Source organism: Nanorana parkeri, unplaced genomic scaffold (genome assembly GCF_000935625.1).
Source record: "Nanorana parkeri isolate BGI_ZX_2015 unplaced genomic scaffold, ASM93562v1 scaffold533, whole genome shotgun sequence".
Lineage (NCBI taxonomy): Eukaryota > Metazoa > Chordata > Amphibia > Anura > Dicroglossidae > Nanorana > Nanorana parkeri.
The window spans coordinates 520844-538757 of NW_017306801.1; the positions used below are offsets into that span (position 1 = coordinate 520844).

General features: G+C 46.6%; 1 protein-coding gene and 1 non-coding gene across 2 annotated transcripts in view; one reads left to right on the plus strand and one right to left on the minus strand.

Annotated features, from left to right (window-relative positions):
- Positions 1-10438: 10438 nt before the first annotated feature.
- On the minus strand, positions 10439-10511 carry TRNAV-AAC. The gene has a single exon. It is a non-coding gene; the product is annotated as a tRNA-Val (tRNA).
- A 3927-nt stretch (positions 10512-14438) lies between these two features.
- Positions 14439-17914, plus strand: part of LOC108791198 (fibrocystin-like) — a 29918-nt gene continuing 26442 nt past the window's right edge. The window contains exons 1-3 of the mRNA XM_018561606.1: positions 14439-14580; positions 16578-16679; positions 17117-17206. Of these exons, the coding sequence (XP_018417108.1) occupies positions 14439-14580; positions 16578-16679; positions 17117-17206 (334 nt within the window). The remainder of the gene's footprint in view (positions 14581-16577; positions 16680-17116; positions 17207-17914) is intronic.

The following is a 17914-nucleotide window of genomic DNA, read 5'->3' on the forward strand; positions in this document are numbered from 1 at the left end:
AATAAGACCTAATTGTGACCATTCCCAGGGCCGGTGGTGGCATACAGGGGGAACTTGAAGATCCGTGGGAGAGAATCAGCGGTGCCAATGAAGCCAGCGCTAGAGGAAGCGAGGCGGCACCGGAGGGAGCAGAGACGCATAAGCCAATGCTTCCTCTATAGCACCGCCTCCTGTCACAGGCGGAGTGATACTAAATGCACTCTGCCTGTGAGGAATCGATAGTAAAAGTGCGCTTCGCTCATTCTGGCCAGCGATTGGTTAGCAAATTGCTCTTGGAACGGTACGGCGCCCCTGATCACCATATTTTTTTACATGAATACATGTAGACTGTTGTACAGGAATAAGTGTGGATTGTTGTACATTAAAATAAAAAACAAAATAAGACCTACCCCAAAAATAAGACCTAGAGGTGTTTTTTGAGCCAAAAAAAAAATATGACAGTGTATTATTTTCGGGGAAACACGGTAGCTGTCCCACCACAATCCTTACCAGCAAACCCCTTAGGGGTGGGCGCTGAAATGACTGTGGATGGCGCCACTCAGGTCAATGAAGAAACAAGATGTCACCAGCACACCAGAGAAATGTGTCAAACAAACATCTTTTATTGATGCATAGACATATTGTCACAAGGATGGCAACATTTCAGGGCAGTGCAGGGTCCCTCATCATATTGAGCCTGATGGAGGGACCCTGTGCAGCTCCAAAATGTTGCCATACTTGTGACAATATGTCTATGCGTCAATAAAAAATGTTTGTTTGGCACATTTCTCTGTGTGCCGGTGACATCCCGTACACTTGGACACACTCTTGACCATAATTTAGTAATATGTCCACAACCAATACACGTTCCCTTTAATGACAATCATTTTGAAACTAAAACTGTTTCCATATCCAGTCATCTCCTGAGGAATGATGTCTGAGGATCTAAGAGTGTTCATGGATTCAAGGCTCATAGGTTTTGTCATGTCAGGCCCTGATATTGGCCCATGGATATCCGGGATAAGGCCTATTTCCCATAACCGAATGTCCAATAACGTATTCTGGGTGGTTACATAACACCGGATCTACACAACTCACAATCTCTCTTCTCCTTTGCAGACAGCAGCTTGTACAGCCGTGTCCTTCAATATTTTGGACATGGTTCCCCTCTTGAAGTGCACATGACCTATGCTGAAAGCCCCCCTGTACTTTGTGACGTTCTTCCTTATTACTCACCTCCATCCTCTGTTACATGTAAAACCAGGTAAGCTATCTCTGCTGGAATTTTGGAATAGGGGTGGAGTTTATCAACGTGGGAATAGTTTGTTTGCTGTCTGATAAAACTGAGTGCTGGACTGTTAGTTTAACCATTTCATGACCAACGGTCATTGATCTTAAGATGCCCAGGGCGAATTAAGCAGGGCCAGCATGTGACGGGTAACTTGACCTCCTTAATGCTATGACTCATTTGCATACCATATATACTGTATACACTGAGTGGCCAGATTATTATGACCACCCCATCAGTACTTCATTGGGCCACCTTTTGCCTTCAATACTGCGGCGATTCTTCTTGGCATTGACTCCACAAGATGTTGAAAGGTGATGCAAGGAATCTGACACCATGCCTGATGAATAGCACTGTCCAGTTCTGTGAGATTTGATGGTTGTGGAACCAGCTGCTTGATGGCTCTTTCAACTTCGTCCCACAAATGCTGCAATGGGATTGAGATCTGGTGATTGCGGGGGCCACCTAAGCAAGGTAAAGTCTCCCTCATGTTCTTGAAACCACCCCTGCACAATACGAGCACCGTGGCATGGCGCATTGCCTTGTAGGAAGAAGCCATCTCCATTGGGATACGCCATCAACATGATCGGATGAACTACAAAGGAAGGGGGGGTGGGGGCACCTGGCTGGTATGACTCTCAGTGGTTCCTCCTGCTGGTCCTCCTGTCACTATTATATCCTGTACTGATGAGGAGGAACCACTGAGAGCATAGGGGGGAACAAGAATTTGACACTCCTGGGGGCAAGGTGCCAACCTGGGAACTATAGGCCGGTCAGTCTAACATCGGTAGTTTGTAAAATGCTAGAGGGCATAACGCAGCAGTCAGTGGTTGCTTCCACCAGCCTCCATGGCTTTACTGTGTCCTGTACATGGTTGCCACCTGTCTAGGATTCACCCGGACAGTCCAGGTTTTGAATGCTGTGTCCGGGTTTCATGGCAGCAGAAACCTGGACACTTGTCAGGCCGACAGGGGCAACCAAAATTAGGATTGGGGCTACTGACCCCCCACTAAAAATAGTCTCAACTGTGATATTTACATATGAATGGGTGGAGCTATTTACACATGAATAAGCCGTGACTCATTCTCCCAAAAACATGTCCGCACTTTGCTAGAGTGTTTGGGTTTCGCTTGAAGAAAAAGTGGCAACCCTAGTCATGTAGTGACGTAGAGGTTGGCGGGAGAAACCATTAAGTGTAGCTGGGGGATAGCCTGATCGGTTCTCGGTCTCTGTATATATAATTTTTCTAATATATCATTTATTTTTCACATTTTTTATTTTTTTTCTTATCCTGTTATTTTTACTGATATTTTTATATGATACAACTGCAATACTAGATTTCACCAGCAGGTGGCTAACATGTGGTATTACTGCCAATAGATCAGCAGGACAAGAAGCGGAGTACGAGGTCCACGTATTCCATGATGGACAACAAATCACGCAGGAGGCAAAAGTGATCTTTAAGGTAATTGGTTGCTAGTTATTATTGGGGTATATTGTTATGTGAGGTGTCATGAAGCAGTGAGGGGGTCTCTACGAATTCATTGATTGAAGTTGAACGCCTGCCAAAGCCATTTTATTGCATTATGGACAGAGGCTCTGTCAGGTTTTAATTTCCTCCTGGGTGCCTAGTGGGGAGATTTCTCTTCACTTCCTGTCCACCTGTATTTCTTACAGATTTGTGTAGTAATCCAATCGATCTCCTGTTCCCTCTCCACTCACAGTGGTTCCTCTCGCTGATCCTCGTGCCACTATTATATCTGGTAGTGATATGGAGGCCAACAGGAGCCACCACTGAGAGAAAAGATGGGAACAAGAAATCGACACTCCTATTCCCCCCACTGCAACCAATGGTTGCTCCCTCCAGCCCCCATGACATTACTGTGTCCTGTAGTGACGTAGAGATTGGCGTGAGAAACCATTGAGCGCAGCAGGGGGAGGCGACGACTTGGCTGGTATGACTCTCAGTGGTTCCTCCTGCTGATTCTCGTGCCACTACTATTATATCCTGTAGTGATGAGGGGGCCGGCAGGAGGAACCACTGTGAGCAGAGGGGGAACAAGAGATTGACACTCCTGTTCCCCCTCTGCAATCAGTAGTTGCTCCCTCCTCCAGCCCCCATGACATTATTGTGTCCTGAAGAGACGTAGAGGTTGGCGGGAGAAACCGTTAAGCGCAGCTGGAGGGGGACACCTGGCTGGTATAACTCTCAATGGTTCCTCCTGCTGATCTCCATGTCACTATTATATCCTGTAGTGATGTGGGGGCTGAAGGGAGAAACCACTGTGAGCAGAGGGGGATCAAGAAATTGACACTCCTGTTCCCCCTCTGCAATCAGTGGTTGCTCCCTCCAGCCTCCATGACATTACTGTGTCCTGTAGAGTGACCTAGAGGTTGGTGGGAGAAAACATTAAGCACAGCGGGGAGGGGTGAGTGGGGGGACATCTGGCTGGTATGACTCCCAGTGGTTCCTCCTGCTGATCCTCATGCCACTATTATACTTGGTAGTGATTTGGGGGCCAGCGGGAGAAACCACTGAGAGCAGAGAGGGGAACAAGAGATTGATGATCCTGTTCCCCCACTGCAGTCAGTGGTTGCTCCCTCCAGCCCCCACATGACATTACTGTGTCCTGTAGTGACCCAGTAGGTTGGCGGGAGAAACCATTAAGTGCAGTGGGGGGGGGGGGGGGTGAGCCGAACATCATCGTCAGTGTTCGGCAGCGGGTGAGGTAAGGATTTAAATTCTTCTTTTATTGGCAACAAAGTTGCTTTAATGAACAAAATGTTAACTGCAATCCACCACTCAGCTGTTCAATATCCAGGAGAGGGGAAGTCAGGTGCCCAGAGAGCGGCCAATTAGCGAGAGGAGCGCTGACCGCCAGCTGACAGGCAAACCTTCCCCTGATCTGTCCAAACTTGTCAGAGCCTCCAGCAAGCCGCGCTGGTGCTGGCAGGGGCCGGGGCGCAGCACAAAGCCGCACATTGTACTCTCCGCAGCCAGGAATCTAACTCATTAACTTCATTCCCCGGCGATATCTAATCGGAGCGCCGAGAAGATCCCGCTGGCAGCTCCTCACATGAAACAAAAGGCTCTCCGGCTGCCAGCGAGGCGTCTGCGGCGCACCAAGTGACCGGCAATCTGCTTCACACGCAGAAAAGTTTTGTCACATTTATTTCAATTGTTACAATGTTTCTTTTTTTAAAATAAAGTTCTCTCTTCAAGCTGAAGATTAACGTCGCTGGCACAAAGTGTACCTGTGGTTTAGTCATTAACATCAGGATTATGGATTTTAGGCTAGGGTAGAGGTAGCTCCGGACGATCTGTATGGGCTCTCAGGTGGGCTGTGTGGACTCTCAGGTGGGCTATGCGGGCTCTCAGGTGAGCTATGCCCGCTCTCAGGTGGGCTGTGTGCAGTCTCAGGTGGGCTGTGTGAACTCTCAGGTGAGCTATGCCGGCTCTCAGGTGGGCTGTGTGGAATTTCAGGTGGACTGTGTGGACTCTCAGGTGAGCTATGCCGGCTCTCAGGTGGGCTGTGTGGAATCTCAGGTGGGCTATGCGGGCTCTCAGGTGGGCTGTGTGGAATCTCAGGTGGGCTATGCGGGCTATGTAACCCGGACACAGCCTTCTAAACCCGGACTGTCTGGGTCAATCCCGGACAGGTGGCAACCAGAATCTGATTGGCCCTGAGTGCTGGCCTTCTCTCTGCCAGTCTGTGTGCTGCTGCAGAAAGCTGATAAGTCAAATTCAGCCACTAACACTAGTTGTGGTTCAAAGAGAACTATGAGGTGACCTTTTTATCCCATAGCTCACGGGAGGACATATACTAACCTCCTCCAGTGAGCCAAAGCTCAGTATATAGCGAGCTATTGTCCGCTATATACTGAGACCGCCGCAGCCAGGACAGCTCACGAAAATGCTGTCTGGATCCACCCAGCTGTGTGAGTGACAGCTGGCTCTGCCTATCTAGAACCAGCTGTACCCGCCCCCTCCCCCGTCCGTTCCGCCAGTCAGTGCTGGTGGATCGGAGCGGTGAGGGGGGAATCCAGCCCCTCCCCTGTCACGGCAGAGAGCCGCGACAGGATCGAGAAGTGAGCGAACGCCGGTATGTGTTCCCTCACCTCCCGATCTACTGAGCCGACCTGTGACAGTCTCATTGTCACAGGTCGGCTAGAACTATGAGGTGAGTGAAAAGCACCCACCTCATAGTTCTCCTTTAAGGGAAGGTATTATATGTGTACACTTCAGCTCTAATATACTCAACACACCTTGATAAGCCTAGCACAGCTTCTTGACTGGAGCACCCGCACTACTTTTATGAGCTATTGAACTCTGTAAACAACAGATTTTTTTTGTAACAGGAGGTAAGAGGGGAAAACATGTGAAAAGGAACCTACAGCTCCACCTGCTGTCTGAAAATGATAATACATGATATTATAAATAAAATACTTACAAGATATTTAAACATATTGTTTGAAATGTTGCTGCGTTTTGTGACATGCCTTGAACGTAGCTTGTAGTCATTGGTTATCTCATAATTACTTCCCTGCAGTTCTCAGTGACGGAGACCCCTGTGATATCTGATGTCAGCCCATCCAGCGGAACACCCGGTAAGATCAGAGAAACCTTCTTCAGCTGCATGAAATTCCCGTGAGATGGATCTGCAGGGGAGAACTTTTTATCATTATCATTATTATACAGGATTTATAGAGCGCCAACAGTGTGCGCAGCGCTTTACAATATAAGGAAGACATTACAATCACAATACAATTCAAGACAAGATGGTAAGGAGGGCCCTGCCCCTGAGGGCTTACAATCTAAGAGGGCGGGGCCAGTGATACATGAGAAGGGAGCTTGACTCTCATCCCTCAGACTGTACAATGGTTTGCTGCTCTGAGCGCTTTTGTTTTTGTCCTGTAGGGGGCGTCATTCGGATTTCCGGCAGAATCATGGCCAAACACTTTGAAAACTATGACTTCGATACGGACTACATTGAAGGGTATGGTGGTATGTCGTTCCGTGGTCAATGTTGGGTGGTGTATTGTGTGGGAGGAGACTGCTATGTTTAAACAGACATTGAATATTGAAGGCAGCCAATAGTAGAGACTTGTACGTTTCTTATGTTCCTTGAATCTTCCTAAGCACCCTGGGATTGGCCGGTTTACTTTTACACAATGGCCAAAATGAATTACTCAGTTCCGAGTCGAGTGAAGCAATTTGCAGCGCTCTTTTTGGGTATAAAAGGTAGTTAAAGGAGGGTTCCATTGTACATCTCCGGTCACTTACAGGGAAGAGGATTATTTGACTATAAAGAAATTAACATCCAGTCAAATAAAAGTCACAGAAATAAATATTTAGTCAGATCCACATTGTGCTCCACAGTCTCCATGTCACAGTCTTAACTTTCCTGTTATTGCAGTTGTGTAGGAACTATGCAGTCCAATGGGCACTAGAGTTAGACCCAGTGCACCCAGTAATCAGCACTCAGTAACAGACCTGGCCAGAAAAAAACCTCCCTCTGCAATACAAGTCTGTGTAAAAACACTTGTAATGAGTGGTGTGGCTGTTACTCAGCTCTGTCAGCATAGAGCACTGAAGTGGGGGGTGTGGCTGTTACTCAGCTCTGTCAGCATAGAGCACTGGAGTGGGGGGTGTGCCTGTAACTCCGCTTTGCCAGCACAGAACGCTGGAGTGGGGGAGTGTGGCTGTAACTCCGCTTTGCCAGCACAGAACGCTGGAGTGGGGGAGTGTGGCTGTTACTCAGCTCTGCCAGCACAGAGCACTGTAGTGGGGGGCGTGGCTGTTACTCAGCTCTGCCAGCACAGAGCACTGGAGTGGGGGGCGTGGCTGTTACTCAGCTCTGCCAGCACAGAGCACTGGAGTGGGGGGCGTGGCTGTTACTCAGCTCTGCCAGCACAGAGCCATGGAGTGGGGGGTGTGGTTGTTACTCAGCTCTGCCAGCACAGAGCACTGGAGTGGGAGGGAACAAAGGGGCATATAAGAGCTGCAATATATATAACAACATGAATTGATGAAATGTCTGTGTGTCTTTCAGTCCAGTGATTATGGAGTCGGACGGATGGTTCTCAATCTGCTCATTAGCTGACAGGATCTCTGACAGAGTGTAAGTCATACAGGGCATGTACAATACCACATTATGGCCACTAGATGGAGCTGAGGAGCACAGGAAATATTCTTGTCCCTATGAGTAGCCCATCAACAGCTAACATAACAAAACCAGCTTTTGTTGCAATATAGAGCTTCAGATCAGAGATTGTCCCCGCAGTACATATTTTCTGCCAGTAGATGTCCTCAGTCTGATGGCCGGCATCATTCAACCCACTTTCACTAAGCCCAGGTTGTCCTGGACCCGCCCCCAGCCTGTGACTGGACTGTGAATGAAGAAGCGACACACAGTGATGAGCTCATCTCTCTGTCACTCTGCTTTCTCCTCCTATCACCGTGCTTCTTATCAGCACTTGAACTGATTGTCTTCCTGCGCTGATTCTCCCTCTCACACCCCAGCCCTGCTGTACAGGGCCTGCAAGAGATTGATACCGGGTCACGTTCAGGTCCTTCCACTGCTTGCATGTAATAGATGTATTCCATGGAGTGTTAATGAATACAGAGCTGTGATAATCTGCACCTTTTAAAACTGCCTTTGAAAATATATATTTGTAGATAGAGAACTACAGAGAACTCTCACTGGCCCAGTACAGTCTTTCTCAATGATTGTTCAATAGCTACTCATAGGCAGGGCCGGATTTACTCTTTCTGCAGCCCCAAGGCCAAGGCCAGGTTCCTCAATGCGCCCCCCTACCCGCCACCCCCCCATGGAGAATGGCAGACCTGCAGCCCGTATACAAGTGATCTCGGAGACATCGCCGGGATCACTTGTACAGAACAGGCGGCGACTCCCCCTCTGTACATTTAGCTCTGCTTGCCCAAAGCAGGGCAAAATCTAGAAAACAACTACCCGCCCAACACCTGGAACTGCATGTCACGGACATCGGGAAATAGGAATTCCACACCCCTGCTGCCCCTCTACTCCTTGATGCCCTGAGGCCGGGCTTTGGTTGGCCTTGTGGGAAATCCAGCCCTGCTCATAGGCCTTGATTTATAAAGAATTTTCAGGGAGAATGTTCTAATTTTCGCCCTGTGTGTATATATTTTTTTTGTTTAATATATTTTTATTGCACCTCAATTTAATATAATTTATACAATAAATTTTATATAACAAATATTAAATACAAAACCCGCAGATATATCATAAATAAACCACTCACATAAATTCTTGCCAAATCTCCATCCCCTTGTCTTATCATTTAATCCAATCTTTCCATTCTTCCTCTTCTGGAGGGATGGGGGGAGAACAACCTTTGTAATCCTCTTATATTATTCCTCCCCCTGTGTGTATATGAGCACAAACAAACATTCTGTAGATTTTTCCTTTCCAAGTGTAATTCATACTGAACATTCTGACTGTAATATTACATTATGACCACTAGATGGTGCCAAAGGAACATATAAAATAAATACTTATTTCTTATGCTCCTACAGCACCATCTAGTGGTCATAATGTAATATTACATTCAAAACATTAGAATCCAATTACAGTTGTAAAGGAAAAAAATGAAACCCAACGTTTGTGTGCGCGTATATTCACAGACGATGAACGTTTACAATATTCACAGGGTGGACGGCCCTACAAATTCTTTATGAATCAACCCTAGAGACTTGCATTGTGAGAAGGAGCAGCAAACCACAACCACTGTGTAGTACTGCAAAGCAGGAAGCGGGGACTGCATATGTAATTAACAAATATGTGTGCCCCCCATGTACATATACATTATCATTGGAAACATATTTAAAACATTAACACAACTTGTGAAGATTTTTTTTTATCTCTTTCATATGTTTATATAAAGAAAATAACATCATGAAAAGACTTTACGTTCTGTTTAAAGGCAAACTTCACAAAGCATTGTGTGTATTCTCCTCATATACTCTCTCGTGCTGACTTATTTATGTCTTGTCTAGTTATCCCATACATGTGGAGAGCGGGGACGGAACTTTGCTGTGCAGGACGGAAGGGAATTATATTGGTGAGTAAATCTACGTTTTTGTTTCTCTTCCGTGTCACTCATGACAGAGTTAAAGAAGATCTCTGGGCAGAATAAAACATAACCCTTGCAGTGGGACTCCCCCCCCCCCGGCTCACCGGTCCCCCACAGCCTCTCTCCACCTCCACTTTGGGGATGTACTGTCCCATAGTGTCCTCACATCAAATACACTGCATTCATGATGACTCATGGATCCTTAAACCACCAGAGCCCAGGGGGAGAAGAACCTGTGGGGACCGGTCAAACAGACAGGTCGGACTGAGGATCGGGTATCTCTCTATCTCCCTCTGATCAATGTTTATAAACAATGTTACTTTGTATCTCTCTATCTCCTCTCTGATCAATGTTTATAAACAATGTTACTTTGTATCTCTCTATCTCCCTCTCATCAATGTTTATAAACAATGTTACTTTGTATCTCTCTATCTCCCTCTGATCAATGTTTATATACAATGTTACTTTGTATCTCGCCATCTCCCCCCTGAGCACTGTGTCAGACGGTCTGTTTTTTTTACAGCAGCTGCTGTATTTACACATTACCTCCTGGCTGTTATATTGACATCCTGGAAATGCAGGAAGGGGAGCGGCAGAGGGGCAGACATACAGGGCATACTTCATACGCCCTGTATACTTCAATGACGTTTGTTTGAATGTGTTTAGGACTCCCAGTGTCCAATGTTTGGTTAAACACTTACAGCAATGATCAAACCCAGAAAAGGAGATTTTGCTGCTTATTATTTTTAGATTTAGTGTAGGACTGTCAGAGGAGAAATGGAGGAAACTCCAACCAAACAGCTTTGCCAGGCACAGACTCACATTCTAATGGTTGCACAGCTTTGGACTGATGCATGAACCCACAGAAAGAAAGATAGCTAATAGTTACCAAGTTAAATGCCATTTTCAAGCCAAAGACCTTGCATGTGATGACCTCTATAGCAGGCGGTTAGTAAAAAATCACTAGGGTGTGGCCAGCTTTAAATATGACGGGTGAAAAGGATATTGAAAAGTGACATTAACTTGAAGTGAATAAAAGTGCTTAGAGGAGCTCAGTGTTTCTGGCCGGTCTCAAACCGGGGACCTTTCGCGTGTTAGGCGAACGTGATTACCACTACACTACAGAAACCACCTGCTAGAGACCTCTTGCGGTCATGATTTAGTGAAGCAGTGATCACCTGTTTGGTCATTGGTTCTGGTAATTTGATATATTTAGTCCCCTTTACCCTCTAACTCTTCCATCTCTGTGCAATTTGAAAGTATCCTGTGTGCTGCAGTTTAGGGTGCTCCGGTCTGCAGGTTTTCATTCAAAGTATCACGTACCTGAATGGAGACCAAGCTGAAAAGGGGGCTACCCGTGCACCCTGGGACGGCCTTAGGCCTTTAGGCACCCTGTGCTTTACAGCGCCCCTCAGTGACCACACCTCTCAGTGGCCACACCCTTTAGTGGCCACCCCCAGTAACCACACCCATTTCTTCCAATATCCGCACCATTTAAAGACTCCTATATTGTTAAGCCGCAAATAAACATATTAAAAAAAAGTATGATAAAAATAAAACTTTTATTCAAAGGTATTAAACTTGTCGGCACAATATAAGTATTCTTATCAAATAAAACAACAGAAGGTAAACAATAAATGTCAAACTAAAATAGAGTCTATACAAATAAAGTGTCAGGTTGTCATGCCGATCCCCTTTTTCAAGTAAGTGCATCTAGAAAACTAAAAATAGAAAACAGAACACAAAACCCGGACTACTTGTAAAATTAATGAATTACTATATGTCCGAATATACGAAAAATTTATTCGGGCACATATTAAATTGTTTGAGAATGTGCGGCGGCCATGTTGGCCACCGGCGTGTTCTGTGAATGCGTGCCACCATCTTGGAGGCGGGGAGCATGATGTCACATGACGCCATGCATATGCCATGCAGGTCACACGCCAATATTGGCCCCACCATCTTGGTGTATACCTAGATATACACCAAGATGGCAGCGCCCAACACATGCGGTGTTATATGACGTCATGCGCCCCGCCTCCAGAACACGCCAATGGCTGAATCCAAAATAGCATAAAAAAGTGTTTTGTTTGATGAAACAAAAAAAAAAGTTTTTAGTTTTCGTTCATTTCATCTGAAATGAATTTTTAGTCTTTACACATGTCTAATAATACGTGTGTGTGTGTGGGGGGGTAATTTTCTCTTTTTTTAAATAATTAGGAACCCCGCTTCCTCAGCCCATACAGGCACTGGGGATCCGAGAACAGCAGAACAGCGCTGAAGTGGGACGGCGGACGAGGGAGAGCTGTCAGCGGTGAGGAGGAGAGAAGCCGCCCCGAGGATGAGCTGTGTCGGCCGCCTGGCCGCCCTTGTTGCCATGGCGACCTGTGCGGCCGCACAGCTTGCACACCCGTAAGGCCGGCCCTGCGTGCACCTCTCGTCCCACACCTCTGGAAGTAGTGACAGGGGATGCAAGGACGTGGAGAGGCACAGGTGTCGGTGGCTGGATGGGTTTCGTAGAGCCAGTTGAGTGGTGAACGAGTCTGCAGGACCAGGATAACACAAGAAACTCTAGGAACTGGAGCAGAAGTCTGGTGTGTAGCTGGTGGAGCACAGGTTGCATAAGATGGCCCAGAGTATGGGTGGTGTGGAGCACAAAGTGGAAAGCCACTATGTGTCCTGGTGAATGTTATCACTGAAAGTGAAAGAAAATCCCAAATTTTATGTTGTCACCAGAACAGGAATAGATGGGAAATCTTCCTGACCAGCAGAGATTTCCCTCTCTTTGGAGGGATTCCCTCTTACTTCATGTTGTAACTCTACCATTTAAAATTATAAAAAAATTCCAATATGATGGGTTACTTCTCAGAAAAGTAATTCAGTTCTAACACAAAGGCCTGCAGCCTCCTGGGTCTGTGTACATGCTGCTCTAATGTGAGCACTTGGTGGCTGGGAGATGGACTGCATATGCCAAGGTCCTAGGTGTCATCCTTGACTCGGACCTCACCTTTCTTCCCCACATCCAATCACTATCCGAATCCTGCCGCCTTCACCTTCGTAACATCTCCAAAATACGCCCCTTCCTCACCAATGACACCGCAAAATTACTCATCCACTCGCTGGTTATATCTCGTCTTGACTATTGCAACTCCCTCCTCATTGGCCGACCTCTACGCAGGCTCCTCCCCCCTTCAGTCTATCATGAATGCAGCTGCTAGACTCATCCACCTAACCAACCGCTCAGTGTCTGCATCCCCCCTCTGCCAATCCCTACACTGGCTTCCTATAGCCCAAAGGATAAAATTCAAAATATTAACAACCGCGTTCAAAGCCATCCACAACTCCGCCCCGTCTAACCAGCCCAATGCAGAGACGCCCCCTGTCTTTAGACAGCACCCTCTAGTGGTGGCCAGGGGCACCTCTCTCACACCAAAGCCAGATGTAATTAGTGAGCCAGGAGGCTGCAGGCCATGCTGCCTAAGATAGGACTCACTTTCAGTAATGGTAATTATGATTACTGAATTGTCTTTGTGGCTTTTTAGAGGCTGGTGAAAAAAAAAAGATTAAAAACAAATTCATAAAGAGAGTGCACTGGCCCTGCAGGATGTTTTACATCAGAACATTGACGCTTTAAGCTCCTTTAAGCTCACGCGAGCTGTTATATTTCTGTCTTTCACAGGGTCCCAGAATATGACTTTTTCCGTATTCAACAAAGGAAGGTATGTTGGTTCCTATGTATTGAGGCAGTACAGTGGTTTAGTGGTTAGCACTTCTGCCTTGCAGCCCTGGGGCTCCCCTGTGCAAGTCCTAGTCAGGATGCTATCTGCAAGGAGTTTGCATGTTCTCCTTGTGCTTGCATGGGTTTCCTCTGGGTACTCTAGTGTAAAATAGTCACTGCTCCAAGCTCACTCCCATGATGGACTAGAGCAGTGGTTCTCAACCTGTGGGTCGGGACCCCTTCGGGGGTTCGAATGACAATTTGCCAGGGGTCGCCGGGAGTCTCCCACTATTAGATAGCTATTAGATTATCATAATTATTATTAATAATAAAAGCTGACACCCTCGCCTTGTGTTATATGGTTTGCCATTTTAGCTGTTACAGCAGCGGTTCTCAACCTGTGTGTCGCGGTGTGATTTCTGCTGTGCTCGGTGAGAGTCCTCCTCAGCCCTCTCCTAGCGCAGCAGTGTCAGTTCTCCCGCCACGCTGCCAGATGTCGCTGCAGCAGCCGCGACAACCCTAAATTTTACCGTTGGGGGTCACCACAACTTGGCAAATGTTACCAAGGGGTCCCAGCCCTAGAAAGGTTGAGAACCACTGGACTAGAGGACTACAATCTCAATACAAATTAGTAAACTAAAGGTAAGACTATCGTCCATCATGGGAGTGATCTTGGAGCGGTGACTACTTTACATCACACACAAGGACCATGGGCACCAATTCAGAGATGATTGGAGTATCTACAGCCGATGGACACCTTGCGATGGAGGAAAAACGGAAACTGCTGGACCTTATGTTGGTCTATGGGGAATCTAATGTAATTCCTGTACCCTGCAGGAATGCTTCTCTGCCACTAGATGGTGCTCCTGAGTTGGAGAATACAGAGCGTCCTTCATTCCACTTATTGGGGAGTTTAGGGCGTCATGGGGCCACCCCACCATGGCGGCCTGTATTTACAGTACAATTATGCAGAGAAGGAAGCTGCTGTCATCACATCAGCGTTGTTCTCTGTGTCCTTGGGGACTGCCCCGCATAGGGGAAGAGGTGAAGAGGACATTGGACATCATGTGACCAGCCAGAAAAAATTCAAAAAGCAAATATGAAACAACATGGCAAAATATACTATATATATATATTGGGGGGCATCCAGGAGGGAAGAACTGGGATAGGGGGGTTGTAACTGGGTATTTCCATATGTCCTTATAATTCCTTATAAGATTGTTATTTGCAATTTTTACCTCTTGCTTTGTTTTGTGCTCTGTGTTATTATTATTCCCTGTATTTTACTGTATGCTGTACTGTAAAGCAATACAAAATATGTCAGCGCTGCGTTAGGAAATGCCTCTGATCATCACTCGCCTATACGAGTACAGCCTCTATAATACTAGCTATCATTTTCCCTATTACAGGTCTATAGTGAGCAAAGACTCCTGGCACATCAGTGCGAAACAAGAGCTCTTCCTCTTTCAAACACACTCAGGTACAGTGCCGTCTGCATATCTATCATATATACGTGTTATCATTCATACAATTGCGTTAAAAGCTGAACTTCAGGAATAAAAACTTTCCTTTAATATAATCCGCAATAACCACAAAATATATAAATCCACTTTGTGGGCACCGAATGCCTTTTCAAACCCAGATATTACCTTGTAAGTGTAGCAGTGACATCATCACTGTGCTGTATATTGTCCATGCTAAGAGCAGAGATGTGGGAGGGGCCCAGCAGGCCCCACCCTCTATTTCTAGGTACTTGCATAAAAGGCGCTAGATCTCCTATTGTTAATATTCAGTATTATGAGAGGCCATCTCCTTACTCAATCTGACTTGCTTTTGGTGAGGCTGATTAGAGGTAAAAGGAACCCCCAGGGGCCTGAGAAAAGTACAACAATATAGGAAGTAGTAAGAGACCACACCACTAGAGTCCAAAGCCACTGCGTTTTGGAGGCTCAAACACTCCTCCTTCATCAGGGCTTCAGTATTATATCACCTCAAATATGGTGCACCCAACAGCATGGCATGCTGAACAAATTGCTGGTGGTGGGATCCTCCTATATACACTGTACATAGAGCAATTGTTATCATAACACATTCAAGTCCACACATATTTGATTTAACACTTAAGCCGTGATGAAGTGGAGTGTTCGAGCCCTCCCGAAATGCATTGGCTTTCTTTTTGCGACCTCCGCGTGCCTTCCCTCACGTCTCTCATAATTTAGTTACAAAAAGTACTTATCACATGAAGCTTTCAGTAGCTGAGAAAATAGTGGTGGGGCAGGAAGGCAGGAAGACAGAAAGACAGCAAAGAAGGCAGGAAGGAAGGCAGGAAAGAAGGCAAGAAGGAAGGCAGAAAGACAGCAAAGAAGGCAGGACACAGGAAAGAAGGCAGGAAGACAGGAAGGAAGGCAGAAAGGAAGAAAGGAAAGAAGGCAGGAAGGCAGAAAGATAGGATGGAAGACAGAAAGACAGGAAAGAAGGCAGAAAGACAGCAAACAAGGCAGGAAGACTGGAATGAAGACAGGAAAGAAGGCAGGAAGACAGGGATGAAGGCAGGAAGGCAGAAAGATAGGATGGAAGACAGAAAGACAGGAAAGAAGGCAGGAAGGCAGAAAGACAGCAAAGAAGGCAGGAAGACAGGAATGAAGGCAGGAAGACAGGAAAGAAGGCAGGAAGACAGGAAAGAAGGCAGGAAGGCAGAAAGACAGCACAGAAGGCAGGAAGACTGGGATGAAGACAGGAAAGAAGGCAGGAAGACAGGAATGAAGGCAGGAAGGCAGAAAGATAGGATGGAAGACAGAAAGACAGGAAAGAAGGCAGCAAGGCAGAAAGACAGCAAAGAAGGCAGAAAGACAGGAATGAAGGCAGAAAGACAGGAATGAAGGCAGAAAGACAGGAAAGAAGGCAGGAAGACAGGAATGAAGGCAGGAAGACAGGAAAGAAGGCAGGAAGACAGGAAAGAAGGCAGGAAGACAGGAAGACAGAAAAGAAGGCAGGAAGACAGGAATGAAGGCAGGAAGACAGGAAAGAAGGCAGGAAGACAGGAAAGAAGGCAGGAAAGAAGGCAGGAAAGAAGGCAGGAAGACAGGAAAGAAGGCATGAAGACAGGAAAGAAGGCAGGAAGACAGGAATGAAGGCAGGAAGACAGGAATGAAGGCAGGAAGACAGGAATGAAGGCAGGAAGACAGGAAAGAAGGCAGGAAGACAGGAATGAAGACAGGAAGGCAGGAAAGAAGGCAGGAAAGAAGGCAGGAAGAAGGCAGGAAGGAAGGCAGCATCTTCTAAAACCACCTTGTGCCATCTATTTATGGTACTACTAACCACTGTCTCTGCTTGTCAAGAGAAGACTCATCCCCTTCTGTCACCTACCTGAACATCTCCCCTTGGCCATGGGGGGAAGGCGAAATTTTTACTATATATGTCGTACATAATTATTATCTGTACATTAATAATGTTCTTATTTTGCTCTTTCCTCTTTAGAGATCCGGTCGGTGAGTCCAGAGTCGGGCAGTATAGGTGGAGGGACAGATGTCACCATTACTGGGGATTTCTTTCAGTATTCAGTTAAAGTCACTGCAGCAGGTATGGAAATGTCACTATTTTACCCTTCTTTGCTACCCTCCATAGACTATCCATGTAAGTGAAAGCGCTGGAGACCAAATACGATCCATAATTCCTCTTTATTGATTAAAAGCCAAAGTCTAGTACGTATACAAGCCTTAGTCATAGCTGTGACTAAGGCTTGAATAGCTGAAACACGTTAAGGCCTTGTTGCTGGGACACATGACAACCAAGTTGTTGCTGGACTCATGGCTGAGGCTGAGCCTTTCATGTTTTATAGGAAATGACATCACGTAGTTCTACCAGAGAGAACAATACAATACACGAGCATTAAACACAACAACACTTCCCCCTACTGGCAGAGGCAATAATCACAGCGTAATATATGAGAATGGTAGGTGCACCTATGTCTGTATAACCGGCATGCCAACATATTCATGTTTTTGTTCATTTTTTAGGAGCCCCGTGCAAGATCAGATCTGTTTCTCCCAGATTGATTGTTTGTACAACATCGCCAAACAGACAGACCCAGAATCCTCCTCATCCAGGTAATCATGGCATTTTTTTATCTGGTGAATGAAGCATCCTCTCAAGTGTCTCGGTGTCCCTCTGAACATGCCAGCCCCTTGGCTAGTGTCACCCAAAAGATTAAACAGTTACGGAAGCACCATTAGGGGCTTTGCAGGGGAGGTGAAGAGTGTTTGTTCAAGCTCTGATCTCTATGCAGACTACTGAGAACAGCAGTGAGTTCAGTTACATGAGCAGGGGGAGGTATTGCATGAGCACGGGGGTGTTGTTGCATGAGCAGGGGGATGTTGTTGCATGAGCAGGGGGATGTTGTTGCATGAGCAGGGGGATGACGATGCATGAACAGGGGGATGACGCTGCATGAGCAGGGGGATGATGTTGCCTGAGCAGGAGGATGATGTTGCCTGAGCAGGAGGATGATGTTGCCTGAGCAGGAGGATGATGTTGCCTGAGCAGGAGGATGATGTTGCCTGAGCAGGAGGATGAAGTTGCATGAGCAGGGGGGATGAAGTTGCATGAGCAGGGGGGTGATGTTGCATTAGCATGGGGATGAAGTTGCATGAAAAGGGGGATGACGTTGCATGAGCAGAGGGGTGACGTTGCATGAGCAGGGGGATGAAGTTGCATGAACACGGGGTGACGTTGCATGAGCAGGGGCATGAAGTTGCATGAGCAGGGGGATGACGTTGCATGAGCAGGGGGATGACGTTGCATGAGCAGGGGGATGC